This window comes from Rhipicephalus microplus, chromosome 7 (assembly GCF_043290135.1).
Source record: "Rhipicephalus microplus isolate Deutch F79 chromosome 7, USDA_Rmic, whole genome shotgun sequence".
NCBI lineage: Eukaryota > Metazoa > Arthropoda > Arachnida > Ixodida > Ixodidae > Rhipicephalus > Rhipicephalus microplus.
The window spans coordinates 39,765,373-39,793,148 of NC_134706.1; the positions used below are offsets into that span (position 1 = coordinate 39,765,373).

At 44.1% G+C, this 27,776-nt stretch overlaps 1 protein-coding gene across 1 annotated transcript; it reads right to left on the bottom strand.

Annotated features, from left to right (window-relative positions):
• Positions 1 to 556: 556 nt before the first annotated feature.
• On the bottom strand, positions 557 to 27,281 carry LOC119179980 (aconitate hydratase, mitochondrial). The gene is made up of 20 exons (XM_037431107.2): positions 27,107 to 27,281; positions 26,307 to 26,375; positions 25,426 to 25,505; positions 24,536 to 24,674; positions 23,942 to 23,980; positions 22,299 to 22,379; positions 21,511 to 21,603; positions 20,541 to 20,610; positions 20,010 to 20,150; positions 19,130 to 19,228; positions 17,982 to 18,086; positions 16,994 to 17,085; positions 15,176 to 15,281; positions 13,016 to 13,247; positions 10,485 to 10,669; positions 7,838 to 8,141; positions 6,994 to 7,087; positions 5,875 to 6,007; positions 4,548 to 4,669; positions 557 to 1,051 (listed from the first exon to the last, which is right to left on the bottom strand). The coding sequence occupies exons 1-20, from the start codon at positions 27,137 to 27,139 to the stop codon at positions 920 to 922; spliced, it is 2,349 nt and encodes a 782-aa protein (XP_037287004.2). The 5' UTR covers positions 27,140 to 27,281; the 3' UTR covers positions 557 to 919.
• Between the last annotated feature and the right edge of the window lie 495 nt (positions 27,282 to 27,776).

Here is a 27,776-nt window from a genome sequence, read left to right on the forward strand (position 1 = left end):
AGCCAAGAAGCGCACATACAAGAAAGCCTGTACATGGTGCCCTTATCCATGCATAATATACAAGAATTCCCGATTTACAGAGTGATGGTGTCAGCAAAAATTATGAGAGTTCACCGATTCATTAATGATGGGATCCCACCAAGTCTGGAAGACTTATTGGAATGGAGGTTGCTATATCAACGATCTGCTCAACAAAAATGCGCAAAAACGCACACAAGTGCAAGGCTCGTCAATGTAACGAGAATTCCTAGTACTAAAAGGTTAGCGCTCGCATCTGTACTTTCCATCTGTACTACAAGACGGGACGTGTGGCTACACTAAGCTGAGACACCCTCAGCACACTTTTTGATTGGCGAAGCCTCTGAAATCTACTGTAGGATGGTACTACTCACTTGCACAAGAGAGAGTGATACTACAGAGACTGCTAAAACCGTTCAGCTATTATACCACCATATACTGTGTACTTCATGCCATACAACTGAGGCATGTGATAGACAACTTCAGGGGACACAAGTGCCGCAAAAATCCGTGCTGTCCACACCTCAAGAAACACGTCTTCACAGGAGCGTCCTTTTATTCTTTTGTCTACCTTCCTCTTCCTAGATGTGCCCTTAAGCGCTAGACGTTTAAAAAACAAACAAACATCACTCACAGTTCTTCCTCTAAAAAGGAACAAGCGAGAGAATGAAGAAATCCAGTAGTTCACAATAAAATGGCAGTGCCATTTCGCACTGAAGATGCAGCTAAAAATTGTGCTACGCTAAGACGGTGCCGACGGGACGCTTGAGACTGGATTGGGGATCGTGCTGACTGCGTTGCCGGGAAAGAAACTGTAGACTCCCGCATATTCTTTTTTTTTTTTCTGCCCACTCAGGAAGACAGTGCTTGGCTTCTGTACACGGTGCTGCTCATCGTCCCACTATTTGACCTCGGCCATGCGATTGAGCGCACTTCCAGCCCGGAACCACTCCAGCTGCGTCGCGTTCATGGTGTGGTTCAACGTGATGGTCTCCTTAGAGCCGTCCTTGTGCTTGATCTCGCACTTGACGGGCTGTAAATGAGAAAAGAAAAAGAGGAAGACACTCTTTAGCAAAAACAGATAGCTACTTGAGCTACCGTATTTACTCGATTCTACCGCGCCCTCGATTGTAACGCGCACCCGATTTCCACCGCGAAAAAAAAAAAAAACGTAAGACATCGATTGCAACGCGCACCCATTTTTTTTTGCTGGCCCGCACGATCACACCACTCGAAAAAACGATTCCTTTCGGGATTGTCTTCCATTTAAATATGAGGTACGGGCAAAGCTTGTGCCCATCTGACGTGTAACAGAGCATTGCCGTCACTGTAGTTTTACCGTGGACCGATGTCAGCACGCGAACTTGCTTCGCCCCCTTCTTCTCGACAGTTGTGGTGCCAGGCATGTCGAAGTAAAGAGGCGTCTGATCGGCATTCCAGATTTGCCCAAGCAGGTAGCCGTTGTTGCGCCGCAAGTTTAGGACGAACCTCTGAAAACTGTAAAGCTTTTCATCGTACTTCTCCGCAAAAGTTTTCGCATATGCATGTTCCCCTTCGGAGGGAAGAGCCTTTCCTCTTCATATAGTTAATTAGCCAGCACCTGCTCGCTTTAAACAGGCTCCGCATTAGACTTTTTTCTAAAACTAATTGCATAGCCCGCACTTGGAGCAGTTCTGTCGTCATGGGCCGCTGTGCCACTCGCTCCTCAAGCACATACTCGCGGAGCAGCTCTTCAATTTGCGGAAACCGACCCTGCTGTGGTTCACTGAAGCCTTTGCGTGAAGCTTTGCTGTCGACAATCTTCTGCTTTTGTTTCCGCCGGTCCCGCACGCACGTTTCGAGAAGGACCGCGATGCGGCCTGATTTCCGTCTGTTTCTGCACACGCGATGACTTTTCTTTTAAAAGCGGCATCGTGGTGCACTCGAGTTTTTGGAGTCGGCCCTTCCAAGTCGTCGCTGCTAATGCACTACTAGATGACGAACTCCTCAGCACACGTACGAAGTGCCGCACATGGTAAACACATAGGCAGAAATAGCCGACGCACCATGCCGACGCACGTAGGGGGCGGCCATTTTGGATTTGCGATGGCAATAGATTGACCGTAATTTTTTTGTTCGTACTCGATTCTAACGCGCATGCGATTTATGAACTCGCTTAACCGGAAAAAAGGTGCGCGTTAGATTCGAGTAATTACGGTAACTGACCAAGTCACGATTATTGCTGAAGCACAAACTGAGGACTAGGACAAGGAGACACTTGTCCTAGTCTGTCTCCCTGTCCTAGTCCTCTGTTTGCACTATCGCAATCATTAAGAAATGAAGTTTCAAATAACAAAAAAAAGTTGAAGCACAATTGTCAAAGTCAAGCAAAGGCTTTCCGACAAAGTCATAAAGTCTACTGAGGTAAGGAAAGAGCAAATCAGTGTGTACTGTTACCGTATTTACTCGCGTAATGATCGCACCACTAAATTTTGTCGTCTAAATTCGACTTTTTTTTCCCCCGCGTAATGATCGCACCCTGAACTTGCCGCATCGACATGTCATGTGCCAAGTCTAGCTGAACGCGGCTATCATTGTTTCTGTGATCTGAAAGCGGGCATCACTATGCTAATGCCGTAAATTTACTGATTTAAATGAAAGCATTCCTTATTTAGATGTAAGAAACTGTCTTGACGCGCGTAACGTACTTACATCCCCCATAACTGACGCAAAGAAGGAAAAAAATGCAGTGGCTTCGCTCCGTCAGCCGCCATGTTTGTTTTGACATCCCACACTGTTACAGTGGCAGCCACTGGTTGGTCGATCTGTGTTCATCCCGCACCAATATTTTTTTTCCCGAGACTTTTTTTTTTGTGTGCTTTGTGATCGTCTGTTAAGCTCAGTTTCACCATGGGGCGGTATGCGAGCTTTACTGCCACGTTCAAGCTGAAGGCGCTTGACTACGCGCTAGAGCACGGCAACCGCACTGACGGCAGACATTACGATGTAGACGAAATCCGGATCCGATATTGGAAAAAACAGCGCGACATGCTCATGGCTACTAACAGCACGCGATGGGCTTTCCGTGGACCCAAATCTGGCAAGTTCCCTGACATTGAAAAGGCAGTCCTCGAATACGTGAAGGACATGCAGAAGGACGGTTATGCAGTGTCATTAGACATGATACGGACGCAGGCGTGCACAGTTTCCCGGAGGCTGGGAATAGCCACAAAGGACTTCCGCGCCAGTTCCGGCTGGATGACACGCTTCATGCGGCGGAATGAACTGTCGCTGGCATTTCCAGCGCGCTCGACGGAACGGAAAATGACCCTCTGTGAGACAGTGAAGACACTGCCGGTTCCGACAGGGAATCGTGCGGCGACGACATTGACGCCAGTGATGCTTCGAAGTCAAAATTAATGTTAGGGGTCAGAGAGGTAAAAAATAAAAAGGGCAGTGTGCCATGCATGTAGCTCCTGCATAATGCGTGCATTTTATTACAAAGGTAAGCCTTAATTTACTTTTACTTTTGGTTATGTTCATGATAGCTACCGTAAGAATTCTGATTAGCGACTCTTTTGCGTTTCCGGTGCTCAGAATATTTTCTCACTGAAAATTTATCCCGCGTAATAATCGCATCCCAAAGCTGGAGTCAATTTTTCGAAAAAAAAAAAAAAGTGCGATCATTATGCGAGTGTATACGGTAATTTCCCTGCACAATCATTTGTCACACTTGCCTCTCCTGGTGACTGAACTGTGGCACCTTCTCGTACTTTTTAACATAACGTAGACTTTCGTTAATTCGAACTCAAAGAGACCTCTGAATTTTATTTGAATTATCAAGAAGTTCTCACATGGATGACTCCAGGTGAGGTGACACCACACATTATGATTAGGCATTGATTCTATCACATTTAAAATTTTTTAAGTGTTTTTAAACCCTAACTGCATGCAACAAACAGAAAGCAGAGGAGTAAGGTCCAGAAAGTTTATTGGCCATTTACTGCTGATCAGACCTGTTAATGAATTGCCAACTGCTTCTTTGCTATAGGTATGTGCCTTTGGCACAAAGCTCTCTATACCAGTTGAGAAGCATCACGGTTTACTATCCCTGTGCTTTATTTCAAACATTCGTTTACTAGCGAAGCATTTTTCCATGAAAGCCTGAGATGCTTATTTTTCATTTTTAGACTTAGGATTATATAAGTGATAAGTGTGCAAATTTTTAAATAGTAGAGGGAAAACAGATATCTTCTGGTATGAAACCGCAAAAAGTATGAATTAACCAAATGATGGAGTTTGAATTACATTGAAAGAATAGATGGCAAACCAAAAAAATTAATTTTGTTTAAATTAACCAAAAGTATGAATTATCAGTCTGAATTAATGAGAGTCTACTGTGTATGAGTACATGGGTGCGAGAAATTCACAGCCTTTTCTTTTAATGCAACAAGTCCGATTGAGGAGTACAGGCTGCAACCTGCGCACTGTACGTGCAAGTAGTCGTTTTCATGAAAAGACTACAGTCAAGTGCAGAAGTCTGTGCCCACCTTGCCAGGTGCGAGGTCCTTAAGGCCAAGGAGTGAGATCCTGTCGTCCGACTTGATCTTGTCGTAATCGGCGGGATTCTGGAAGGTCAGTGGTAGCAGACCCTGTTTTTTGAGGTTCGTCTCTGCAAAAGATGACCAGTCTCGTGAGCAATGTCCACGTTTTGGAGCCTCACTCGGTGGATCCAGACACTGAAATAGAATCTCCCTGACACTTACTCAGTCGATACCGAATTAGGCCTGATACTGGTTCATAAAGCTCCCCCACCAAATTGCATTGTGTCCAATGGGCTAAAGCTTGGATGTCCCGAGCACTTTTGCCCGACAAGACAGCTGGTATGAACTTGGGTACTTAAACCGATGAGCGACGGCCGACAGTGGCACACTTCGTAAGCTCAGGAAGTGTGTGCAGTTATTGCGCAGAGTCAAAACAGTGCTTATTATTTTCCGCAACCACTACTGACAACCCCGAAGTCACTTTCTACACAACTTTCTACACAACCATGTATGGTGACAAAAATCAAAGTAAACAAACGTTCGATGCTCACATAGTCAAAGCGGCGCTGTTGCCACTATTGCTGCAGACAAAAAATTTGTCGGCACGATCATGGCAATAAAGCGATTCTGAAGGCATGCGAATGGCCGGTGAACACTGATTCAAAACAGACCTACCGTTTGCTGTAACAACTGCGCACGAAACCCTGGTTGCTATTGGCACGATTATGAATGGCGACACCCATACTTGAAGGAACACATGCACCAATGCTCAACGATTTAAGGCTGTGCTACTAGCCACAACTTCTGCGGACATAACCCTGATAAAAGCAATCTTAGCAACGATGCAGTTGTGGAGGCAGGTGGGCACCCAGCACACATCAATTGAAAACAGAACTACTGCTTGCTGCAACGGCTGCTCATGAAATCGCTATCATTATCAATGCTGCTTTAGATTAAACTTTCAGTCAGCCTCGAGCGGAGCTTTGACGTGTGTGCTCGCGGCATCATTTCTTCAGGGTCCCTTTGCATGCATCTCGGGAAGATACATAAGATCTTACTAGGGAAATAAATGTTTTGTGCATATATAATGCTTTGAGAACAGAATTTACTAAATTTTTTACAACGGAAAACTTCCGGAGGTGCGCATATTTTTGCCACCCCTTGAGATTCGTACCATCAAAATTGCACAGTACTTGTTCAAAGTTAAATGCCTGTGGACTTGCTATTGCCATGCTTTGATGCCTGCACTAGCAATGCCAGATAATTTGTGAAGGACAACTGTAAGGTCACCACTCAAATGATGAAAAATCTGAGGTCCCAAATCGGAACACACCATGGATACGGGCAAAGCTCTTGACGATGATGGCGTAGCCGCCTAGATGCCTCGGCTCGAGTGCTGCGTGCTCTCTGCTGCTGCCCTCACCGTAGTTCTCGTCGCCCACCACACACCACTTGATGCCCTCGGCCTGTTGTGAAAGACAGAGACACATCATGGCGTGAAACGCAAAACACAAACCTAACAAGACAGAAGTTGGGAGGAAAGTTGGCAGCTCGATGCGAGGGGACTGTCGCTGAAGCCAACAACACTACAAGAAGACTCGTCCTTGTAAAGCTGGTATCAACAGTTGTGCACGGACGGACGAACAGTACATTCGAGCTTTAAAGTGAATTCGAAGTGAACGGGTATTCAGTCAAATACCTTCAAATCAAATTGTTTGAATAGTGTATATCACTACATTATTACCAAAAATGACCAGTTCTGACATGACCCAACTGACTTTTAACACTTTTAACAATCAGAACAAGACTTTTGTGAATGTCACTCTTATGGCACGTAGAGATGTGGAAGCAACTACGAATAGTAAGAGGAGTTAAATAAAAGTAGAATACAACTTATAACCTGTGTAATAACTCGTTTTAAACTTAGTCATACATGGCCCTTACAATAAGCTTGTTCAACACAAATTTAAACTTAAAAAATACAACAATAACATTAATTTCGGTAGAAGTAATATGTACATTTAATTTTGAAATGTAGCATCGTGGTAGTGCGTATTTTGTTTGGAGAGATGATTTAAGGTATGGCAGCCACAGAGTGCAATGAAACCACCTTTCGTGGGGGGGGGGGGAGGGGGGGGGAGTAAGTGATATAAGGTACATACATCTAGGTTTTTGTTTTGAATGTGCCAACATTAGTTCGCATATTCGAAGTAGCAGAATATTTGCTGATGCATGCAGTCTCGAAACACTGGCACCAGAGAAATGTACTGTTGGATGATTTCTCATCAGGACATGAATCTACATTGTGATCTTAATTATTAACCTTTCTTTCTGGAGTGATCGAATATGAAACAGCAGCAACTGAAGACTACTGGGTGAGGTCACCATCAAGCGCTGTATTACACAGTGTGATTATCATGATGTCAATGATCAAGCCGAAACTGTCCGTTACCTTGTACTTGCGGGCTGTGTCGGGCACACCGCCCCACTCGCCAGTTACCCGGTTCTGGACCTTGTTGGCCTCGCCGCTCTCCTCACTGATGGCCCTGCAATCAGTAAGAACAGAGTGAGCACAACTTAGAAGAATGGACTGTTAGGCGAGCTGGTACGTCATAACTTGCATAAAAAATGAGGATACCGAGAGCATAAATGTTGTCGGCAAGACTCATCTCTTCAAGCTCGACACTCTCAAAGTTAAACAATGTACCAGCATAGAGATGATTTCCAACACAATAATTGTTGGAGTTCTGCATCCCAAAACCACAGCACAATTACGAGATCATAGTGGAAGGCTCTGAAAATTTTGGCCCCAGGGGGGATGCACCTGAACTTAAGCACATGGGCCTCCTGCATGTCACCTCCACGCCAGAGCTTTAATCCTGCGATCTGCGTATTACCAGCCAAGCCCCATAACTACCAGAACATTGTGACGAAAAGGGGGGGTGGGGGGTTACGTATGACTCGCGGGAGAGAATGATACAAGCACCAACTTCCAACCATGAAAAGCTAAAAGTCTTCTACTCTGTGGTGCACTGTCTCAGTACAAACTACAAGCTTGTCTGACCAAACACCATACTCTATAAATACCAGCTCTTGTAATGGAGCGGATTTCACAGGACCAGAACTATGACTCCCAAGAAGCACATAAAATGTTTAATATTTTAAAAACCATCCAATCTACATACATAAACGCGGGAAGTTTCATTGCAATCAATGAATTAAAGAAAAATTTCAGAACTCATGTTCTTCCTTAGTTGCCACTCAGCCAAGAAAAACGACACACAGACGGCCCTCACCCGATGAACATGTTGTTCGAGATATTGTCCAGGTGTCCGCGGTACTTGAGCCAGGGACCCGCCGCGCTGATGTGGTCAGTGGTGCACTTCCCCTTGACCTTGATGAGAATGACCATGTCGTCGAGGTCTTTGCCGTCCCACTTGGGGAACGGGGAGAGCAGCTGCAGCCGTTGGCTCTTGGGATCGACGTCCACCCGAAGGGAGGAGCCGTCGGCGGGCGGCGCCTGGTACGTGTCCTCGCCGGGGTCGAAACCCTTGCGCGGCAGCTCGTCACCCCGGGGGTGCTCGAGCTTGAACTTCTCGCCTGTGCCGAAGATGTGTACAAAGGTTGTTGTCACTTTGGCATTCCCCAAAAGTGTAGATCGGCGGCTCTCGGCCAACAGTGTTTCGTGGACTGCTTGTGTACCAATAGAAGTGATGATAGACCCCTTGCAGCAAGGTAAAAAGGGAAGGCCGTAATTTAACACAATGTAGCAGGTGAAATAGCCTTTCAGTTCAACACTCATGGTGATATTGTATGCACTCTCCAGAAGATAGATGGGCCAGTTCACTTGATCTCTGTTTCAGCAATACTCGCGTGATTTTATCCACTTCTAAAGTTTACCACGCACAAGGGCATGTTGTCAATTCGGACTTTCCACGAAACATGGCAACAATGGCAAAAACCGACCGAGAGTGTTTATACAATTGCTATCGCAATACTATTTTTACTGCTAAATAAGTGTTCTGGGTTAGCTCTGCCTTCAATTCTGCTTTTATTTAATTTGTATGTTTATTTTTTGAACTTTTCTATCGAACTTGCATATAAAAATCCTTTTTATAACGAATTTTTCTAGAATTTTGTCGATTTTGTTACATACTGATTTGATTAATATGTGGGGTTTAACGTCCCAAAACCACCATATGATTATGAGAGACGCCGTAGTGTGAGGGCTCCAGAAATTTCGACCAGCTGGGGTTCTTTGACGTGCACCCAAATCTGAGCACACGAGCCTACAACATTTCCGCCTCCATCGGAAATGCAGCCGCCGCAGCCGGGATTCGATCCCGCGACCTGCGGGCCAGCAGCCGAGTGCCTTAGCCACTAGACCACTGGGGCGGGGCTTTGTTACATCCTGGTTTAACTGTAGTGATTTGGTCAAATATGTAATTTCAAACAAAGAAGCTTAAATAGCATGCATCAATGCGAAAACTTTAAATAAAAAAAACGGAACCTGTTCACTGCAAAGGAGTGATTACCGTATTTACTCGATTCTACCGCGGCCTCGATTGTAACGCGCACCCGATTTCCACCGCGAAAAAAAAAAACGTAAGACATCGATTGCAACGCGCACCCATTTTTTCTCGCTGGCCCGCATGATCACACCACTCGAAAAAACGACTCCTTTCGGGAGCGTCTTCCACTTAAATATAAGGTACGGGCGAAGCTTGTGCCCATCTGACGTGTAACAGAGCATTGCTGTCACTGTAGTTTTACCGTGGACCGATGTCAGCACGCGAACTTGCTTCGCCACCTTCTTCTCGACAGTTGTGGTGCCAGGCATGTCGAAGTAAAGAGGCGTCTGATCGGCATTCCAGATTTGCCCAAGCAGGTAGCCGTTGTTGCGCCGCAAGTTTAGGACGAACCTCTGAAAACTGTAAAGCTTTTCATCGTACTTCTCCGCAAAAGTTTTCGCATATGCATGTTCCCCTTCGGAGGGAAGAGCCTTTCCTCTTCATATAGTTAATTAGCCAGCACCTGCTCGCTTTAAACAGGCTCCGCATTAGACTTTTTTCTAAAACTAATTGCATAGCCCGCACTTGGAGCAGTTCTGTCGTCATGGGCCGCTGTGCCACTCGCTCCTCAAGCACATACTCGCGGAGCAGCTCTTTAATTTGCGGAAACCGACCCTGCTGTGGTCCACTGAAGCCTTTGCGTAAAGCTTTGCTGTCGAAAATCTTCTGCTTTTGTTTCCGCCGGTCCCGCACGCACGTTTCGGGAACTCCGAACGACCGCGATGCGGCCCGATTTCCGTCCGTTTCTGCACACGCGATGACTTTTCTTTTAAAAGCGGCATCGTGGTGCACTCGAGTTTTTGGAGTCGGCCATTCCACGCCGTCGATGCTAATGCACTACTAGATGACGAACTCCTCAGCACACGTACGAAGTGCCGCACATGAGAAACACATAGGCAGGAATGGACGACGCGCCATGCCGACGCACGTAGGGGGCGGCCATTTTAGATTTGCCGATGGCAATAGATTGGCCGTAATTTTTTTGTTCGTGCTCGATTCTAACGCGCATGCGATTTATGAACTCGCTTAACCGGAAAAAAGGTGCGCGTTAGATTCGAGTAATTACGGTAGTTCTTCAAAAGCATTTGAGGATAATAATAATTTTTGAGGTTTCACATCCCAAAACCACCATATGATTATGAAAGATGCCATAGTGGAGGGCTTTGGAAATTTCAATCAACTAGGGTTCTTTAACCTGCACCTAAACCTAAGCATACAGGCCTCAAGTATGTTCCCTTCCATTGGAAATGCAGCAGCCACAGGCGGGATTCGATCCCGCAACCTGTGGGTCAGCAGCCGTGTGCCTTAGCCACTAGACCACTACGGCGGGTTCAAGCATTAGACGAAAGGACAACAGCAGTCTTTTTCTCACCTTTGGAACCTGTCAGCTCATCCGTCATTGGATTGAAGTCCAACCTGCCGGCGATCGCCAGAGCTGTCACGAGCTCTGGGGAGGTCACAAACGCGTGCGTGGCGGGGTTTCCATCATTGCGGCTCGTAAAGTTTCGGTTGTACGACGTGACTATCGTGTTTTTGTCTCCCTTCTTTATGTCCTTCCTGGAAAAAAAAAAAAGAAAAGAAACACCATCGCGGCAAAATGGCGCTACACTTAGAACAAACTCCTTCACCATAGGCGTGCGCACTGTTCGGCACCGAAGGTGCACCGCAGAGCTCCCCCCTCTCCCACACCTATTAAGTCAGTGTACGAGGCAGACTTTGCACTCCCCCTCCAACCGTCTCTTAGATGACTGAGAAGGCGACCTCCCCCCCCGGTGCACACACCTATGTCCTTCACCAATTTGCACTAAGAGCACCTGTTTGTGGCATACTTATCTTCTACCTCCATGAAACTGTTTGCAATGCCACCTGTCAATCACAAGTTGCCTCGCACTGATGACTGTTAAGTGTTTTTTTTTTTCTTTACACAGTGAAACCTCGTTGATACACGATTTCCCGACTCCTACGCTCGAAAACGCGAAAATTAAGTTGACCTGATTTGAATCTCATGACTCGGATCATACATTTTCCCATATAGTACACTTATTTACTGCTGTTATTTTAAACTTATCAAAGAGGTTCTACTGTATTACACTCCACACGTCCATTGATTGATTGATTGATTGATTGATTATGTAGGTTTAACGTCCTAAAACCACCATATGACACATCCCATGTAACACACATCGCACATCGCATACAACAACACTGAGGAAGCTATGCAAGAAGCTCGGCCAGCCGAATGTGCCAATCCGAGCACTTCGCACATGAATCTTGTTGTCGTAAACGTGGCCTCTGTGATTGGTTTCGGCTGCACGTTAACACAACTAATTGTGGAGGCCACAATAAAAAAACTGAGAGATGCTCAGCAGTTCAGAACACCATACCGACAACCATATAAAAACAAAGTTTATTTTCAAGGCACAAAGCATCTTCATTCTAAACTCAGTCTAAAAACGAAAGAAGAAATCGCATTACAAGTTGTGAAACCACTGATGGTGTCATCGATGGGCAGATTCGGAGTCACCAACGAACTCTGCGCTGGAGCATTCCGCTCTGGCGGAGAGCAACAGGAGGGAATCTACCAATGGGACATACGTGCTCCCTCTGGAGCAAATGGCAGGGTCAGAATGGAATGCGCTATGCTATTCTTTTTTGCATGAGAGGGCACGTCAAGCACAGCGACGCTATGCTAGCAAAACGCAAGCTCCGACGCGAGGTGCAACAGGCACGAGTGGCGTCCGTTAGCGCGCCCAAAGTTGGCACCGTTTCAAAGCACGGGGCGCTTACAACTTACGGTCCGTCGATTTTCACGAACCAGATGTTGTTGCTCCATGGAGTGGATCTCGTGACGAAGCTGCTTAAGATTTGCCAATGAAGTAGACTTGCTCCATATGAAGCAGAAAAAGTACTACCGGAAGCGCTTCAAATCTACTGATGGATGATACCAAATTACTTCTTGGCGCAAATGCATCTGGTGCAAGACGTCTCGCTAGATTCCATAGCATTGCACCTGATATGTAAAATCTTGTACAGGCAAGGGCTTCAGTGTTCAAAATTAAAAATATCCTTAAACTACACTGACACCATGAAGCTAGGTGGCGGTGCCTTGAAGGGATCCGAATTATCCAGCACATCTAACATCCAGCAGATAAGGTGTTGACTACGGCGAACAAATAAGGCAAAAGCCTTAATGCATCAACAAATTTAAATATGACCATTGGCATTCCGTGCCAGCAGCGTGTCTCTCGTCCAATGACATCGAGGATCGGTGATGCCAAGCATCATCAACACAAGACGACGTCAACATACGAGATCACAGATCGCCGAAATTTGCGCTGTGACATCACGTGACGTAACATGCTTGACGACGTCCTCGCATATATTCGTAACTCGGTCAAAGGTGGTCCCATCACAAAGTCATTGCAAAGCGAAGCAAGTACCTGCGATATGGAAACCGCTTTAAGAGCAATGAACTTCTGAAGGGTGGTGGGGCACCATCAATACATTGGCTGAGAGAGAAAATAGTGTGCTTTTGCCTTCGAGTCATTTTAATTGAATGCACAAGGGACACACGAGTTTTTTGGATGTACCCTCAAACCTTGTTAAAACGAAGTTGCATCTTACACAAAACAAGTTCGTTAAACTGATAATTCTTTATAAAAACATATTCCTGACACAATATCTAGCAAGACTGTTTTCCATTTACTTCATTATAAATAACCAATACATTGTTATATCTGGGTTCGTTATACCGAGATTTGAGTGTGTTGCCTTGTGCGAGTGCGAGCCGTTATCCACTGAGCCATGAAGGAGCACCTTGTATTGCCTCGTGCGTAATACGTCTATGTCGCAGTAATCAAGCCTCAAAATCCTTCGATCCTGCTCCTTATACTATGTACATACCTGTCCCACTGACCAATGCAGGGCCCACAGGCATTGGCCAACACCATGCCGCCGAATTCGTCAAAGATCTTGGCCTGGCCATCCCGTTCGATGGTTGCCCGAATCTGCTCCGAGCCCGGCGTAACGGTGAATGCACACTTAGACTTGAGGCCGTGGTCTAGCGCCTGCTTGGCCAGGAAGGCGGCGCGACTCATGTCCTCGTAACTGCTGTTAGTGCAGCTGCCAATCAGGCCTGCACAGACGGAGGAAGAGAAAATGACGTGCAAGACTCTGCTAGTTTCTTTTGACCCAAAACGGCTGCAATGTCACCGACAATGCTACCACATTTGCTCAGATGTAAGGCGAGCTTTGCCAAGTATATAGTCACATACAGTCAACTCTCATTAAATAAAACTTCCATGTGACACAAAATAAAGTTCGTTATGTCAAAAAATTTGTTATAAAGGCATATCCCTAGCAATGTATCTATTGCAAGACTATTCTTCATTCACTTCATTATAACCATCATTTTGTTATATCCAGGTTCATTGTTTCGTGGTTTCAGCGTACCAAGGGGGGCAGAAAAGGAAGTGAGGGCGAGGAGGAGGAAAGAGAGGGGAGAGAGTAAAATATTGCCTGTGAAGAATGAGAGAAAACAGAGAATCAGAAGAAGAGAAACAAAGGAATAAAGAAAGAGGAAGCAAGCAAGAGATGAAGAGAGGGAGAGAGTAAGAGGTAAACAGAGTAAAATAAAAACTCTTGCAAATAAACTGAGAAGAAACAATAATAAAATAAGGCGAAACAAAGAAGGCCGTCCAGCTATGCACTTTCTACAGGCTTGGCACAACCAATGTAAAGCTGCCCGTTGATTTTCTTTTTTTTTTTTTCCTCTCCCGATTTTTTCTAGGTGAAGCAGACCCTTAGGCTACATTCGAATACTGCAACTCAAGTTGTCCTATAAGTGCAATGATGCAGACAATCATCTCATCTTTATTCTTTTTCTGGACGCAATGAGAACTCACATGTTGTATTACAGTCGTACAGTACAATTGAGTAAATGCGATATTTTTCCCGAAATTAAGTCAGCAGGCCAGCCAAAGCGAAATTGCTCTTTATTTTTTCTTCCAAGTGAACCTTGTTGCAACTAACACCATCTCATAGCTGGCAATGGTGCAGTATGCGAAAAGCAGCAAGCGTACAAAAATACGCTCTCGGAGATGTGCCAGTTATGTGCATAATTGCATGTGCCTTTTCCCAATAACTGGTGCTTTCTCGATAGCGGCCCTGTTCGGCGATCAGCCGTTTCTGACATGCCAATTTGATCTTTTCTAAGGGTCACTTGTAATTTCGTTGTTGAGTGGTATGAATGCATGACCATCGCTGTTGCCAGTAGCAACTGAAGTGTTGCACTGCTAAGAACATTCATCAAGGTCAGATTCTCGACATGGAGGAAGATAAATGTTAAGTGGGAACATTGTGCAATGCAACAGAAAGAAACTAAAAGGTCAGACATGCACACACCAACCTATGCTTGCCCCTGTTTTCCCTATAAGAGAATAGGCTCTTGATTTTCCTTTGTTTTTATGCAAACGATCCCCAAGTGATGATGCTACCCAAAATTCCACTAATCGACAGCAAAAACACGTTGAATAAGAATGCCAACCACAAGACGTGGCTGAAAAGTACTTTTAGGATGCACCTTCGTTGCAAAAAGATAATGATATCAGCTTTTCGCATTACACCTACCTTATCTGGAATGTAAAAGATGTAATCAAACATTTTCTTTCAGCAAAGATATTTTAGCTACCTCGCCGCTCTGAAAACATTCGCAGTCATGTACGCACTTATAATTCTGAAGCTCAGCACTTCCTTTCATAATAATAACTGAAGTTTTACGTCGTGAAACCCCCACATGATTACGAGGCATGTCCTATAGTTGAGGGGTCCGAAAATTTCAGCCATCTGGTCTTTAACGTCAGATGACATCACACAGTCGAGAGATTCTAGCCATTCACCTCCGTCGAAATGCGACCACTGCAGTCGTGATCAAACCTGCAGCATTCAAGTCAGCAGCTGAGTACCATACCCACCACACGACCACGGTGGACGTAATACTTTCTTTTACCGCACAGGCCCGTGCCAACACTTGTGGCGGTGGCAAGTTGAGCGAGCAACACTCACCAACACGAATGTCGATAGGCCACCCGGCAGCCTTGGCACTCTTGCCCAGCTGGGAGATAGGGTGGGCCAGGTCGGGTGTGAAAGGCCCGTTCACATGCGGCTCCAGCTGTATTAAAAGTGTAAAGCACAAAGACACACTCAAGAAGATTTCACCAGAATCTTCGACTATACACACTTCGATATAGTAAACCCTGATATAACAAAATATCGGTTATAATGAAGCAAATGAAAAATAGCCTTGCAATAGATATAGAGTAGGTTCTCAGTAAACGGAAATCTGTTAAACAGAACTACAGCTTCAAAAGAACCATTGCCTCTGCAACGGCTGGTTTCGGGCTTGTATTCTACACCTATGTTCACCTCTCAGTGAACGGAACTCCTGTTAAATGGAACATATTTTTTTGGTCCCTTCAGGTTCCATTTACTGAGAGTCTACTGTACACTCAAACCTCATTATAACAAACTGACATCTGCCACGAAAATACTTTGTTATATCCGAAAATTTGTTATAAACAATTATTTGTGACACTGTATCTATAGCAAACCTATTAGTTACTTACTTCATTTTAATCGATAATTTATTACATTCGAATTTGTTATACCAAGGCATCAGTGTAATGCTCAAACGCAAAATTTTTTTGTGCAGTTTAGGCGCCCGTTCCTGCGTTGTGTGCTGTCGCCATTGTCGGCGCAACCGATAGAGTGAATCAAGACGTAGAGACTGCCCAAAGGGGTTTTCAATCGCGAGGGCCAGCAAGCGGCTGGGCAAGCATCTGCAATACCTCGTGCTGCCTGCTTAAGCTTCTAGTGCCTCTCGCACACAAGAAACACGAGCACGAGACAGTGAGTTGGCTTGCGAGGCTTAGGAGATGAAAACATGCAATGGTCAGAGAGACACTTTGTGCAGGGAATGTTCTATGTGACTCATGAGGGCCCTTATAATACAACGGGGCATTTGCGACAACCAGCGGTGATGAAAGTTGGCGATGCCAGTTTCAGTACCTTACGTTGACATGAAAACCGGGCATTCTATACTACTACTGATGCCGTGCCACATCGCCTTGAAGCACGCACATTTTCTGAACTTATTGCAAAATCAAAATGCCTAAGCAGCTGCGATCAGAGTTCACATTAGATATTACTGTAATTGTTCTTGAATGTTTGCTTCTACGAATGGTCCAAAAGCTATCTGCGAGCTTGATGGGATAAGAACATTCAAACAGCCCAACTACCAGAGTCACCTCCACTGCAACAGTGATCCCGAGATTACTTCCACGAAGAAGATATGATGTTATTCAGCGACATATCAATTTCTTAATATGCCAAGCTAGTGGCAGCAAATCTACATTACACATTTTTAGCGTCGAAAAGAACTGACCACATTGAAAAGTTAAATGGCAAAAGTAGTAGGTAAACACAAGGGTCACCATTTGTAATTTGTAATTGTTGCAGAGCAGATTAATTGAACAAAAGCACCATATCGGTTCCAATGTACAGCACTCGGGATAATATTTTTTTCTATACCTGTCTGACAATATTGATAATGAACCTTTATGTCAAATAAATGTGCATTCCATGAAGGTAAATTCTATGCACTTTTATTTCCCCTGGAACATCGAAACTGGAGGGACGCTATTTTTTTTTTCACCATTACGATTTTGCCTGTAAACTTACGGGCAAGTTGTTTTCTTACTTTGAACTCGTCAACTCGCATTGTAAGCGATTAAGTTAACTGAAGCAGTTAACTACAATGCCAAGCATGTCCCGGCACCTGCAACAAGACTTGAAATAAGGTGCACGTCGCACCACGTGGCTGACCTCGTTCAGGTTGATCTCGATGACCTGGTCGTACTTGCAGCCACTGTCGGGAGTGAGCAGCTCCTTGTGGGCCTCTGCAGCAGCCCCGATCTCTGCAGTCATAAATACAAAGATTGAGTGATGGAGAAGTGCAATGAACATAGACCTAAAAGACGCAACACAGAAATGAAGCAGCAGCTGTGAACTTTTGACTCTAAGGGCACGGTTGCGACTGCTCGCACGGGCGTCACCTCGGCAAGCATGATTGTTCGGCTTGTATGCTTTTCAACAAGTGGTGCTCTCAATGTGAAGAGACTGCGAAAACTGCGCCTGAAAGGCAGCAATCTGCAAGGAAGCACTCGCACGTGTAATGAGGTGGTAACATAACAACAAAGAATTAGGGCAATATCGGCTTCCAAAATTTTCCCGTCGCGTATTTACAGTGCCACAGCCAGTCAAATGCATGCCACTTTTGTGCGCTGGATGACTGAAGTTTTTGAAACAACTTTTTTTAAGTGACTAAGAAATGCTGTTGCGACTCATCCTTGAACATTTATTTTGCTTTCTGTTCCAGCTTTTGAGTTCTGAGCCTACCGGAAACCAGAAATTTCTTCGTTAATGTCGTTACCGTGGCAGTTGTCACATTTTCTGTTTTGTTATAAAAAGAATAAATGAAGCGAGACTAGCAAAAGTTCGTATTTAGTTTGCTGTAACCAATCATTCCCTTTATCAATGTTTGTTATAACAAGGTTGAGCTGTGCTTTGAGCGTTGACTGGTTACTGTTTCCATTTGCTCTGAATGCCCATGCTTTTGAAAGCTCATGCTACGCATCTTAGCACAGCCTGTCCCCAGATTGATTTTAAAGTGACCATGCTGATATTGCACACCCCTCGTTAGTTTTCCCTCAAACTTTCGACATCTTGACATGTAAAGACATCAAAGAATTGCGGACCGCGTGAAGAAACAGATGTAAATGGCTACGCTTGCAGTCGCACAAAAATTGCTCACCTTTTCGGTTGGTTGCCACAAGATAGTCCTTCATTCGGCTGTTGTACGGAAACACTGACGTTGTGGCACCGATCTCGGCGCCCATGTTGCAGATTGTGCCCATACCTGCAATGAAAAATCAGTTTATTGATTCTCTAATCGGCAGAGGTAAGTAACGTGCTCTTGATTACACCAATGAAGTAGTATACCTGCGTCTGATATGTTTTGGCAACACTGCTAAGAACCATGACTATCAAAACCTATACTTTGGTATCTCTGCAGCTGATTGGGCTAGCAGTGTTGTGCATAGAGGCCAAATTACCAAACATCATGCTGTACTAATATACATCCGAAATTTCAGTTGACCTGACACCTGCAATTTAGTGTCAGCATTGCGAGTTAGCTGTTCAAGTTATTAGTCAGCAATGGATTTCTACATCACAAATTTGATGTTTTATGTGCGTGGGTTCCGTATCGGTAAATTTAAAATTACTACGTCTGACAAAAGAAGACGCCTTATAAGCAAGAAAACGAGCAAAATAAAAAGAAGATGGCACTGCCATGTTAATTATATTATCTGGGATTTTACGTCCCACAACCATGATATGATTATGAGAGATGCCGCAGTGGAGGGCTCTGGAAATTTCGACAACCTGGTGTTTTTTAGCATGCACTGACATAGCAGAGTATGGAGATGCCACCTCAACATTATGACGCCAAACTAAATGTCATGATGTCATAAACTTTGATGGCATCTATTAGTACCTGCGTGCTTCCTCATCGAAAAAATTGAGTGCACTGTCCTCCGAGGGGGCCATAGACTTCTCACACCAAGTTTCAAGAAGTTTCACTGAGCCAATGTTGCCAAAATGCCAAGAATACACTTTGAAATCTGTGACATGATGCCCAGAGATATAGGCGCGAAATTTGAAAATGAAAATTCGAAAATGAACATTTGACTTCAATTTTCTCCTCTATTAAAGCTGTGACAGTGAAAATAGCAACACTAGAATTCTCTGACAACAATTTATCTATCCCGGCCCATTCACTGCATCATTTCAACGTCCCTGCAAACAGCAGTGATTGCAAGGATAGTTTAGCAGACTTGCACCCTTATTTAAACTACCAATTGATCAACGGCCAGAGCACTTCGCTTTTCCTGAACTCACCCGTGCACGAGATGGACTCGACGCCGGGGCCAAAGTACTCGACGATGGCTCCGGTTCCACCTTTGACAGTCAGGATGCCGGCCACCTTCAAAATGACATCTGCACGAGCAAGCAGCCACAGAGAAATATTAGGTCATTCACGAGAGGACATGAACATGGTCTATGGTTGGTGATGACATGGTCTGTGTTGCAGAGAAAAATCACTTATCACATAGCTTCTCCATAAAGTTACTTCATATTTTTTAGTTTGTGAGTACTATAGCAAAAGACCAAGAAAGACAAGCAAAATTTTAAAAACACATTAAAAAAACTGCAAAAAATGTGTCTTTATGACCTGAATTTTTCTCACGAAGCATACATTTAACAGCTGTGAAAGTACAAAACAAGAGTACGGCATTGATGATGAAGTTTACACAAAATGACATACGTTTATAGTGTTATTTTTTTTAATCAGAATTATATAAACTTATATAAACTTTCATCTTACATAAAATTAAGTTTGCTATATCCGAAAATGCATTGTAAAGGTATATTCTTAACACTTTCTCTTGCAAGACTATTTTTCATTTACTTCTTTATAGTCCATATTTCGTTATACCCGGGTATGGAACGTAGGTGATCACCAATCTGGAACATAGGTGATCACTTCAGCCAAACTATATACATTCAGACCTCAATATAACGAATCCGGATATAACGAAATATTGGTTATAGCGAAGTAAATGAAAAATAGTCTTGCAATAGAATTAGTGCTAAGAACAAACCTTTATAACAAATTTTCTGATATAACAAACTTATTTTCATCTAAGATTCAAATTTGCTATAATGATGTTCGAGTGTACTTGCACTTGGAATCTGTTTATACTAATAAGCAACTTGCCTTTGGCTGACGTCCAGCCAGACATCTGTCCTGTCAGCTTGACACCGATGACATTGGGGCACTTGAGCTCCCACGGAATGTCGGCCATGACGTCGACGGCGTCGGCGCCACCCACGCCAATACATAGGCCACCGAGGCCACCTGTTAAAATCAAACAGTTGCCATTGTTCCTACATAGGGTGCAAAGGCTGTGTTAACCAGAGATTATGGAGCATAAAAGGTTGTCGGTCAAACAATCACCTCCTCATATTTCTTTTTATGAACGCGATCGTAAACACCTGCCCCAATTTAATGAACGCATCATTTCATCCAGATGCATTAAGGAAAAAATGTGTCTAGGTTGAGGCCTCGCATGTCAATAGTAGCAGAAGCGCATGCGAGGGCCAGTCATTGAATAACTTGCGTATGAAAGAGAAAAAGTAGCTAAGCATTTAACGCTGTTGATCAACAGTTATGCACACTGTCGAGCAAGCCTAAAAAAACCAAACAAGTTGTGCTAGTATGCAGAAATAAGAAGTGGTCCCAACTTACCTCCGTTTGGCGTGTGACTGTCCGTGCCGATGAGGAGAACGCCAGGAAACGCGTAGTTCTCCAAAATTATCTGGTGGCAGGAAAATGAAATATTATTATGAAACTTGCATAAATGTATGGCAAATGTGATTGAGGCACAGGACAATGTAACACTGAATTCAATCATCACCATAATCCCGTGAGCTTATTCTATGTCCACGCAGGATTGAAGCCTCCCAATTGTATCAAAACCACCCTGTACCACATGAGCCGATACCAATTTACGTCTCCAAATTTATTAATTTCATCTCTTCTGTAACCCTTTACCATCCTAGGTCCTACTTTTCATCTCTTGCAATCCATTCTACTGCCCTAACTGACCTGCGGTCGTCGGTCCTCGTGACATGACATGCGTAAGTCCAGTTTCTTTTAATAGTATGTCAGCTGAAACTCGTCAAATAACTTCGGAGTTTTGTCTATGTATTTTCCACATCACTGCAAAAGGTAAGACGGCCCCCCAGAACTTGTTTTCTTAAACCGGTCACGTTTGAACGCTTAAACTGAACATGCTTGTAAGCCGAATACGTCGTTCACTCCACGGCACATTTGCAAGCGCTTGGTCCTCAACTTGAGAGGTCCGTTAGCTGCACTATTCGACATTCACAAAAAAGGCCAGAAAATTGTTATCAAGCGTGGCATTCTTAAAGAACAAATAAAGCTCATAACGTGCACGCTGCCCATGAGCAGGCAATGCCAAACCCACAGCAATAATGCGAGAAAAGGAACACAGGATAGATTACAAATACTGTTGTGGGATAAAAAGACACCCTTGTTACCGTTTATTTTTTTTTTTTTTGTACAGTGTGTGATAGCATGACGTTACAGACGTACCAACGCGAGATAGACAGCAATAAAGAAGGATGGAACAAACGATGTTTTGTACATCTAGGAAACATGCATGTTCAGTTGCACAGACTGACGCGCGACTCACTTGGTGAATGATCCCGCTGCCTGGTTTCCAGAATCCCACGCCGTACTTGCTGCCCGCTGAGCTTAGAAAGTTGTAAACTTCCTTGTTCAGGTCCTAGCGCAGGGAACGCAGACAAAAGAAAAGACTATTGGCAGACCATTGAGGTTTCTTTCAGAGTGAAGCCTTCTTTACTATCGCCTGCCCCACCAACGAGTGGTACTTGAAAAACTGTCTCATAACCTAGTTACAGCTTTATTATGCAGCTGCTGTGCGAGACACGAGCGCGGCTAGAAATCGGCACAGAGAAGCGAGTAAAGAGCTCCGAAAGAAGAAAGAACAACTATAGGTATTTCTGCGATTGTGCAGCCTCCACGGCTCGGTAGTGCACCCTCGAATAACTTCCCTTTCTCGCACAGAAAGCGGTAAGATTTCACAGAAAAGATGGGAAAGGGTGTCTGGCTGACGCTATGTGACCGTAAGACCAACACACGGCCACCCAGTTTGAAGATTAAATCAAACAGCAGAGCATTTAAGCTTACTCACAATGTTTTCGTATACTCTTTAAATTTCTCTTTTCCTTTGTCTCTTTTTTTTTCCCTTTTTTTTTCCCGGTTAGAGACTTGCCCTAAAGCGTAATGCTTGGCGAGTACATGTGCATTTATAAGCATGCTCCAAGGCCCGTGCTGCGATTCTGTTGAAGCAGCATGGTTGAAGCCAATTGTGCATGTACACCAGCGGTGTTTCGAAGATAGCGAAGAAAGAAGTACAAATTGGGATAAACAAGCAAACTGAACAAGGCAACACCCCACCTTGGCTCTTGCCAAGTCCTTGGCCCCTCCCACTTGAGCTTCAATCAAGTGATCGCAGTGGATTGTTGACGGAACTGCCACCTGAAGGAAAAATAGGAAACGCTACATTGGCTGGCAATGTGTAAGCTTTACGCACGCTTTATTAGAAACATTTTTATAGGAACAGTTATGCGTCTGTTTCTAAACTAAAAAAAAAATGATAATAACTTAAAACAACAATTCTTATCGACAGAAGAAAGGGGATTTTCTTAATGGGCCAATTTGAGGGGCTTTGCGTAATTCTGAGGTTGTGGGTTTGAACTCCACCGATTGAAAGGGTGATTTTTATTCACTTTATTTCATCTTGATTTACGTCATCACGACTACACTAAAGACTACAATTAATGGCTCCTATGCTTACCCTGGCCTAATCGTCAGCTGGATTCATTTCGTTGTGTAAATATTGGGACAGATTTTCAAGGGGGATGGAACGTGAATGTTTTGAATGTCCTACGTTAAACACTAAATGAGGACTAAACGAAATAAACCTGCAGCTCAATTCATTGCTAACTAAGCACATCTCAGCGCTTACCTCCATGAGGTCCAATCCGCTATCCTTAAAATCTATGCAAAGTCCAGAAACAATGCATGCCACAAGATTGTTTTATATTCGATTCTTGATGTAAATTAAGAAATGGGATTTTTTTTTGCAAACAAGGACTTCTAGAAAAAAAAACTGCCTTTTCTAGTACAGTGCACGGACTAGCAAAGAATGCCGTGATGGTTTTTTAAGGAGAGGTTATAACGTGAAAATTCTTCATGCAATCCGGAGTGAATAACACACCAACATTATTCTTGTTCCAGCACCGGTATCTCTAATACCTTGATTAATTCACTTGTGAGCATCAGATATACCAGCAAAAATAACATCAGCACCCTTCCAATTGACCCGATGACCCCCAAGATAATCCCAGCACAGCGCTCTGCCAGTCAACATAACTTCTTTATAACAGTTCAGTGAAAACAAAAATGCAAGCCCCACGACACCATCTCGATAGATGCTGACAATTTATACACTAAACTAAGTTAGCAGTGTAGTGACTATTCCTCCTTGCACACACCAGACAATTGATCATCATCAAGTCTGCTACTCATGAACTGCTTCACACTGAAGCATTGTTTTGATTTGCTGATCAGTTAACAGAAATGTCGTGTCTCATTCACACATGTTGCCTCGTTCTTGTTCAAAGAAGATTGAGCAAAATTCTTCATCCTTTTAAACGTTTCAATACTAATATTCCATAATTAAGTTTGTTGTATTAACTATTCCTAGCTTACACAAGAAGTATTTCGAAAAAAACATTTAAAAAATTCACCTAAAACTGCCAATGGGTAAAGAGCCATGAGAAGAGGTGAAGAAGTCAGCATGGTATTCAAGAGACTAGTAGGGTCATTGCAAGCAGTGGCCACCTTGTGCCAGCCACTAGCTAGCAACCAAAAAGTCTCCGGCTACTAACGACACGTCCGAGAAAAAAATCCTTGAACACTGCTTTTCCACGAGGCACTATTGACAGAGCCCAGCATTTTTTGCTTTCATGTACTGCCGGTATCTAGAGAAAGATTAACAACCACCTCTCACATAAAAAAAAAAAATGCCCGCTCACCCTTTTCAGGCCGCTCGAGATAAACTGGAGCATGGCCATCTGGAAAAGAGATCAGAGAACGCACAGAATGATAAATAATTGCAGTTATCGCCTCCCACATGCACCGGCCCACATCTTGCCAACACTCGCTACGATGATGACAATCAAATCAAGTTTATTTCCATTATTTCATGCAGAAAGAAAGAGTATGACAAAAAAGTGACCTTACAACCCTACTAGTTCATAGTACCATTTGTAAAATTTTTAAAATAACAGCACCAGGGTGAATAAAGATGATAAACTGGCCTACACAGATAGCATTATTTAACAAGGCTTAATTATTAAGCCTTTGATCTGCCCAATAATGAGCCACACCTGAAAAGTGGCTGGTTCAACGTATGGCCGATTATCCAGCGGATTACAGGCTTCAGATTGTAGCGTGTGTGCAGGATAAGGTGTTTAAGTATACATGGATGCATCAATAAATTCATTGCAAGTACGGCGACAATGTCCCCTGGAATTCACCTTCATCCTCGTTTAGTTTTCACTAGCTTTACTCACATTTAAATAAAAGGTCCTAGCTATCAAAGTAAAATCAAAAGCGACATCCCGCACCTGTGCCGTGGCGTCCTGCATGGCGACCCGGTCTGGTCGCAGCCGCAGATAGCTCTTGCCACGTTCAATCTCCTGCTCCTGGGGCTGATCCAGGTGGGAGTAGAGAATCTTCTCGGAGAGGGTCAGTGGCCGATTCAGCCTGCGTGACAGGCATTAGCTCCGAATCAGATTGATCGGTGCTAAACGATCAGTTCAAAAAGGGGACACGACATCGCGTCTGAGAATTGACGAGCGCCACTCGAGACGCTGTCCGATTCGCCGTCTCGTCAGCTTTGACCGGTTTAAAATGCTGCCATTACGAGATTCGAGAATACGGCGTACTTCTGCAGTGTACATTCAGCAAAGCATTCACATATCCCCAAAACTTAGCAGTATTTAAAATAGGACCCCCTACTCTACAGCACAAAGCAGTCGAACATTCCAGCAGCTTAGAGACAAGAAGCTCTACACTTGCAGCTTACGTTCTTAAACCGGTCTCGCACTTTTAACGCAGGCATGTTATGCAATGCTTGCAGTTAAATGGCGATTTGATATTTGTCGTTATGGCCACACATAGCACTGGCCCACATTGCCAGGGCCAATTTTTAAATACATGCACTAATACACAAGATGTAGCAGGTGGAACTATGACCACTGCAGTTGATTAATGGTTAAGCATATTGTGGAAGACACGGTAAGCTACTTTTTCGTTCACTTTAATTTTTGACTCCCCAATTTTTTCTGCATTCCATTAAGGAGAGCTGTTAGTTTGCTCTGAGCTTTTCGTGACTTCACAGTCTACTAGCTTTACACGGTTGAGCCCCTTGACAAGAATTTTTCAGCAGATTCTTTGATTGCCGCAAAATAGCAAATTGGTTGCTAAGCGACTACCCATCACCAACATCACCTACCTTTTTCGAACAACTTGCAAATTCTTTTCAAGTTTTCCATATGGCAGGTAGCGATCAGATTCAAACCTGCTGATGGCAACCTGGAACAAATTACAGGACATCCAATCAAAATCAAAATATCTAACTGTGACATCTGGCTCTAGAGAACGTTATGAATTTTACAACAAAACTAAATTCATTTACGATAGCACTCCGATTTCAGGCGATCTACAATATGCAAGAAAAAGTACCCTTCTCAGAAAACTTTCCACTTGTAAAATGAACGTCAAAAGGTCAAGCTGTTATTTTTGCATTTCAACCAACTTTCATCAAGGCAACAGCAGTCAATATTATTCCTTTTAGAATTTGGTTACCTTTGAAATATTGGAAAAGTGTCCACACTTTCCCAATGTACTTGAATTCAGACAAGTAACTTATACCGATGTCCAAGACAATTGTGTTTCTCAAGCTTTAAGATTGCTTTGCTCACCTTACAGAGCTATAGTTATGGCAGAAATGGACAATACGTTCTGAATTATAGAAACATCTGGCATCTTGACTTAGCTTGCATACAAAAATAAACAGTTGTCCCATGTCAACTGTTTAATTTTTGATAGCCTTGATATCAAGGCTATCAAAATTCTATCAGGTGCGGCTGATATCATTCGTAGGAAAGCCACATTTTACTTTCCATTAGAATATGCAGAATGAAAAGCCCACATAAGAGGGCAAGCGAGTAACCCCTAAAAGACAGAAAATCTAAAGTTACCACGTTTTAAATAACAAGAACGTGACAGGAGGTCATATTTTTCATCAAAATAAAACATCACACTATCGTCACTGACGTGCAAACTGAAACCACATTGTGGTTGGGCTAATTAAAAATTTCAGACATACTTTACCTGCGCTGCCGCGCTGGAGAGTGGTGATACATGTAGGGAGCGAGATTGGATGAACAGCCGCTGCGCCAGCTGGAAGAGAATAGGACGCCGTTTACGGAGGTAAATATCCCATCTGAAAGAACACATCTTTGCGGGCACCACGTATCTGGGATACTACTCCCCTTTTCTTGCCGTGAGAGCAACAGATAAGGGCGACAATGACAGATAAGGGGCTGCAGTAACTGACCCTCAAAAGGGGGCCAGCAACCTCTGAAAACCTGTAGGCGTGGCGCGGCGCGGGATTGGTTAATTTTATGCGATACTGTATGCTCAGCTTTACGCAAACGACTCTGGAGACTTGTGAGACGCACTTGCACTCGAGTCCTTCTGACTTGAGAAATGCATCGCACAGAACCGGTCTGCCGCTCACGTTGACCGCTACTGAAGTCCGGTAGTTTAGCGACGCACTCGTTGCAACTTGGGTCGTTAAGGTGAAACTGGAGACTTAACCGCCGAACGGTATTGCAATACTCTGTTCACACTGTTGATTTCCAGTCGCAGAATGCAAGCTGCTGACTCCTAGAGTTAGAGTCGTGCTACTCAGCACTGCAACTCGTGCGGAACGAACTTTCATTTGTGCTGCAGCAGCAATTCTCTACATACATCACAACAAAACACGCACAGCACGACGTCTTCACTCCTCAAGATTCCAGCAGACCGTGAAATACGATCCGCTCGCATCGAATCTTGATCGGGTCAAACGTGGTCCTGCGAAGGGTGACCCAGAAAAGCTCGCGGCAAACGTGGAGAAGATGAATTACCAGGCCGGCGCAGGCTCTCGAAGTGTAAACCATGCTTGCTCAAAACTTCGCTAGCGCTGTGCACAGCGCAATCGGCTTTTGAAGCAGAGGACTGTTATTTTTTTTTTCTTTGAAGGCGCAGTGAAGGACGCGAAAGGACGGTTCCCTGGGGTCGCAGTCCGGTGGACAGCGGCGCAGCGGATCCCCAAGCGGCTCCGAAGAGCATGCGCCGGTTCTTTAAATACGGCACAGTGTCGACAGACGACCGACCCGATTACCGCTAATCGTGAACAGCGTGCGCTTAGTTTTGTCGTTCAAGCAGAAGCATCATATTTCCCAGTGCGACTACAGGAAATCCACAAGTTGCAAACGACAGTTGCAGGCGTACTCACTGTAAAGTTCACTATTTCTAGCGTGCGCTGTAAGCTGCTGAGCTGGCACGTGCTCGCACAAGTGTACATTCAAGTTTCCTTAATTTCTCTTCTCAACAAAAGCTGTCAGTCCATTACGTTTATGGAGCAAATGTTTGTCCCCATAGAGTATTTGTGAGAAAATCTATGATTGTCCCATCACCTGGTTCCAAGTTCATTTGTTGAGAAAAGGGAGGAATGGTACTTCGGGGCATATGCAAGGGAATATGCGAGCGTAAAAAACATATTTACTCCCTTTGAGCACTAGCTTGACTCCAAAG

Bases quoted from the DNA above. Each gene is read 5' to 3' on its own strand.
- LOC119179980 (XM_037431107.2), bottom strand. From the start codon at position 27,139: ATGGTTTACACTTCGAGAGCCTGCGCCGGCCTG. The intron at 21,604-22,298 runs GTGGGGTGTTGC...TCCCTGCGCTAG, and splicing joins AGGACTTGGCAAGAGCCAAG to GACCTGAACAAGGAAGTTTA. The intron at 20,611-21,510 runs GTGAGTCGCGCG...TCCTGCCACCAG, and splicing joins GCAGCGGGATCATTCACCAA to ATAATTTTGGAGAACTACGC.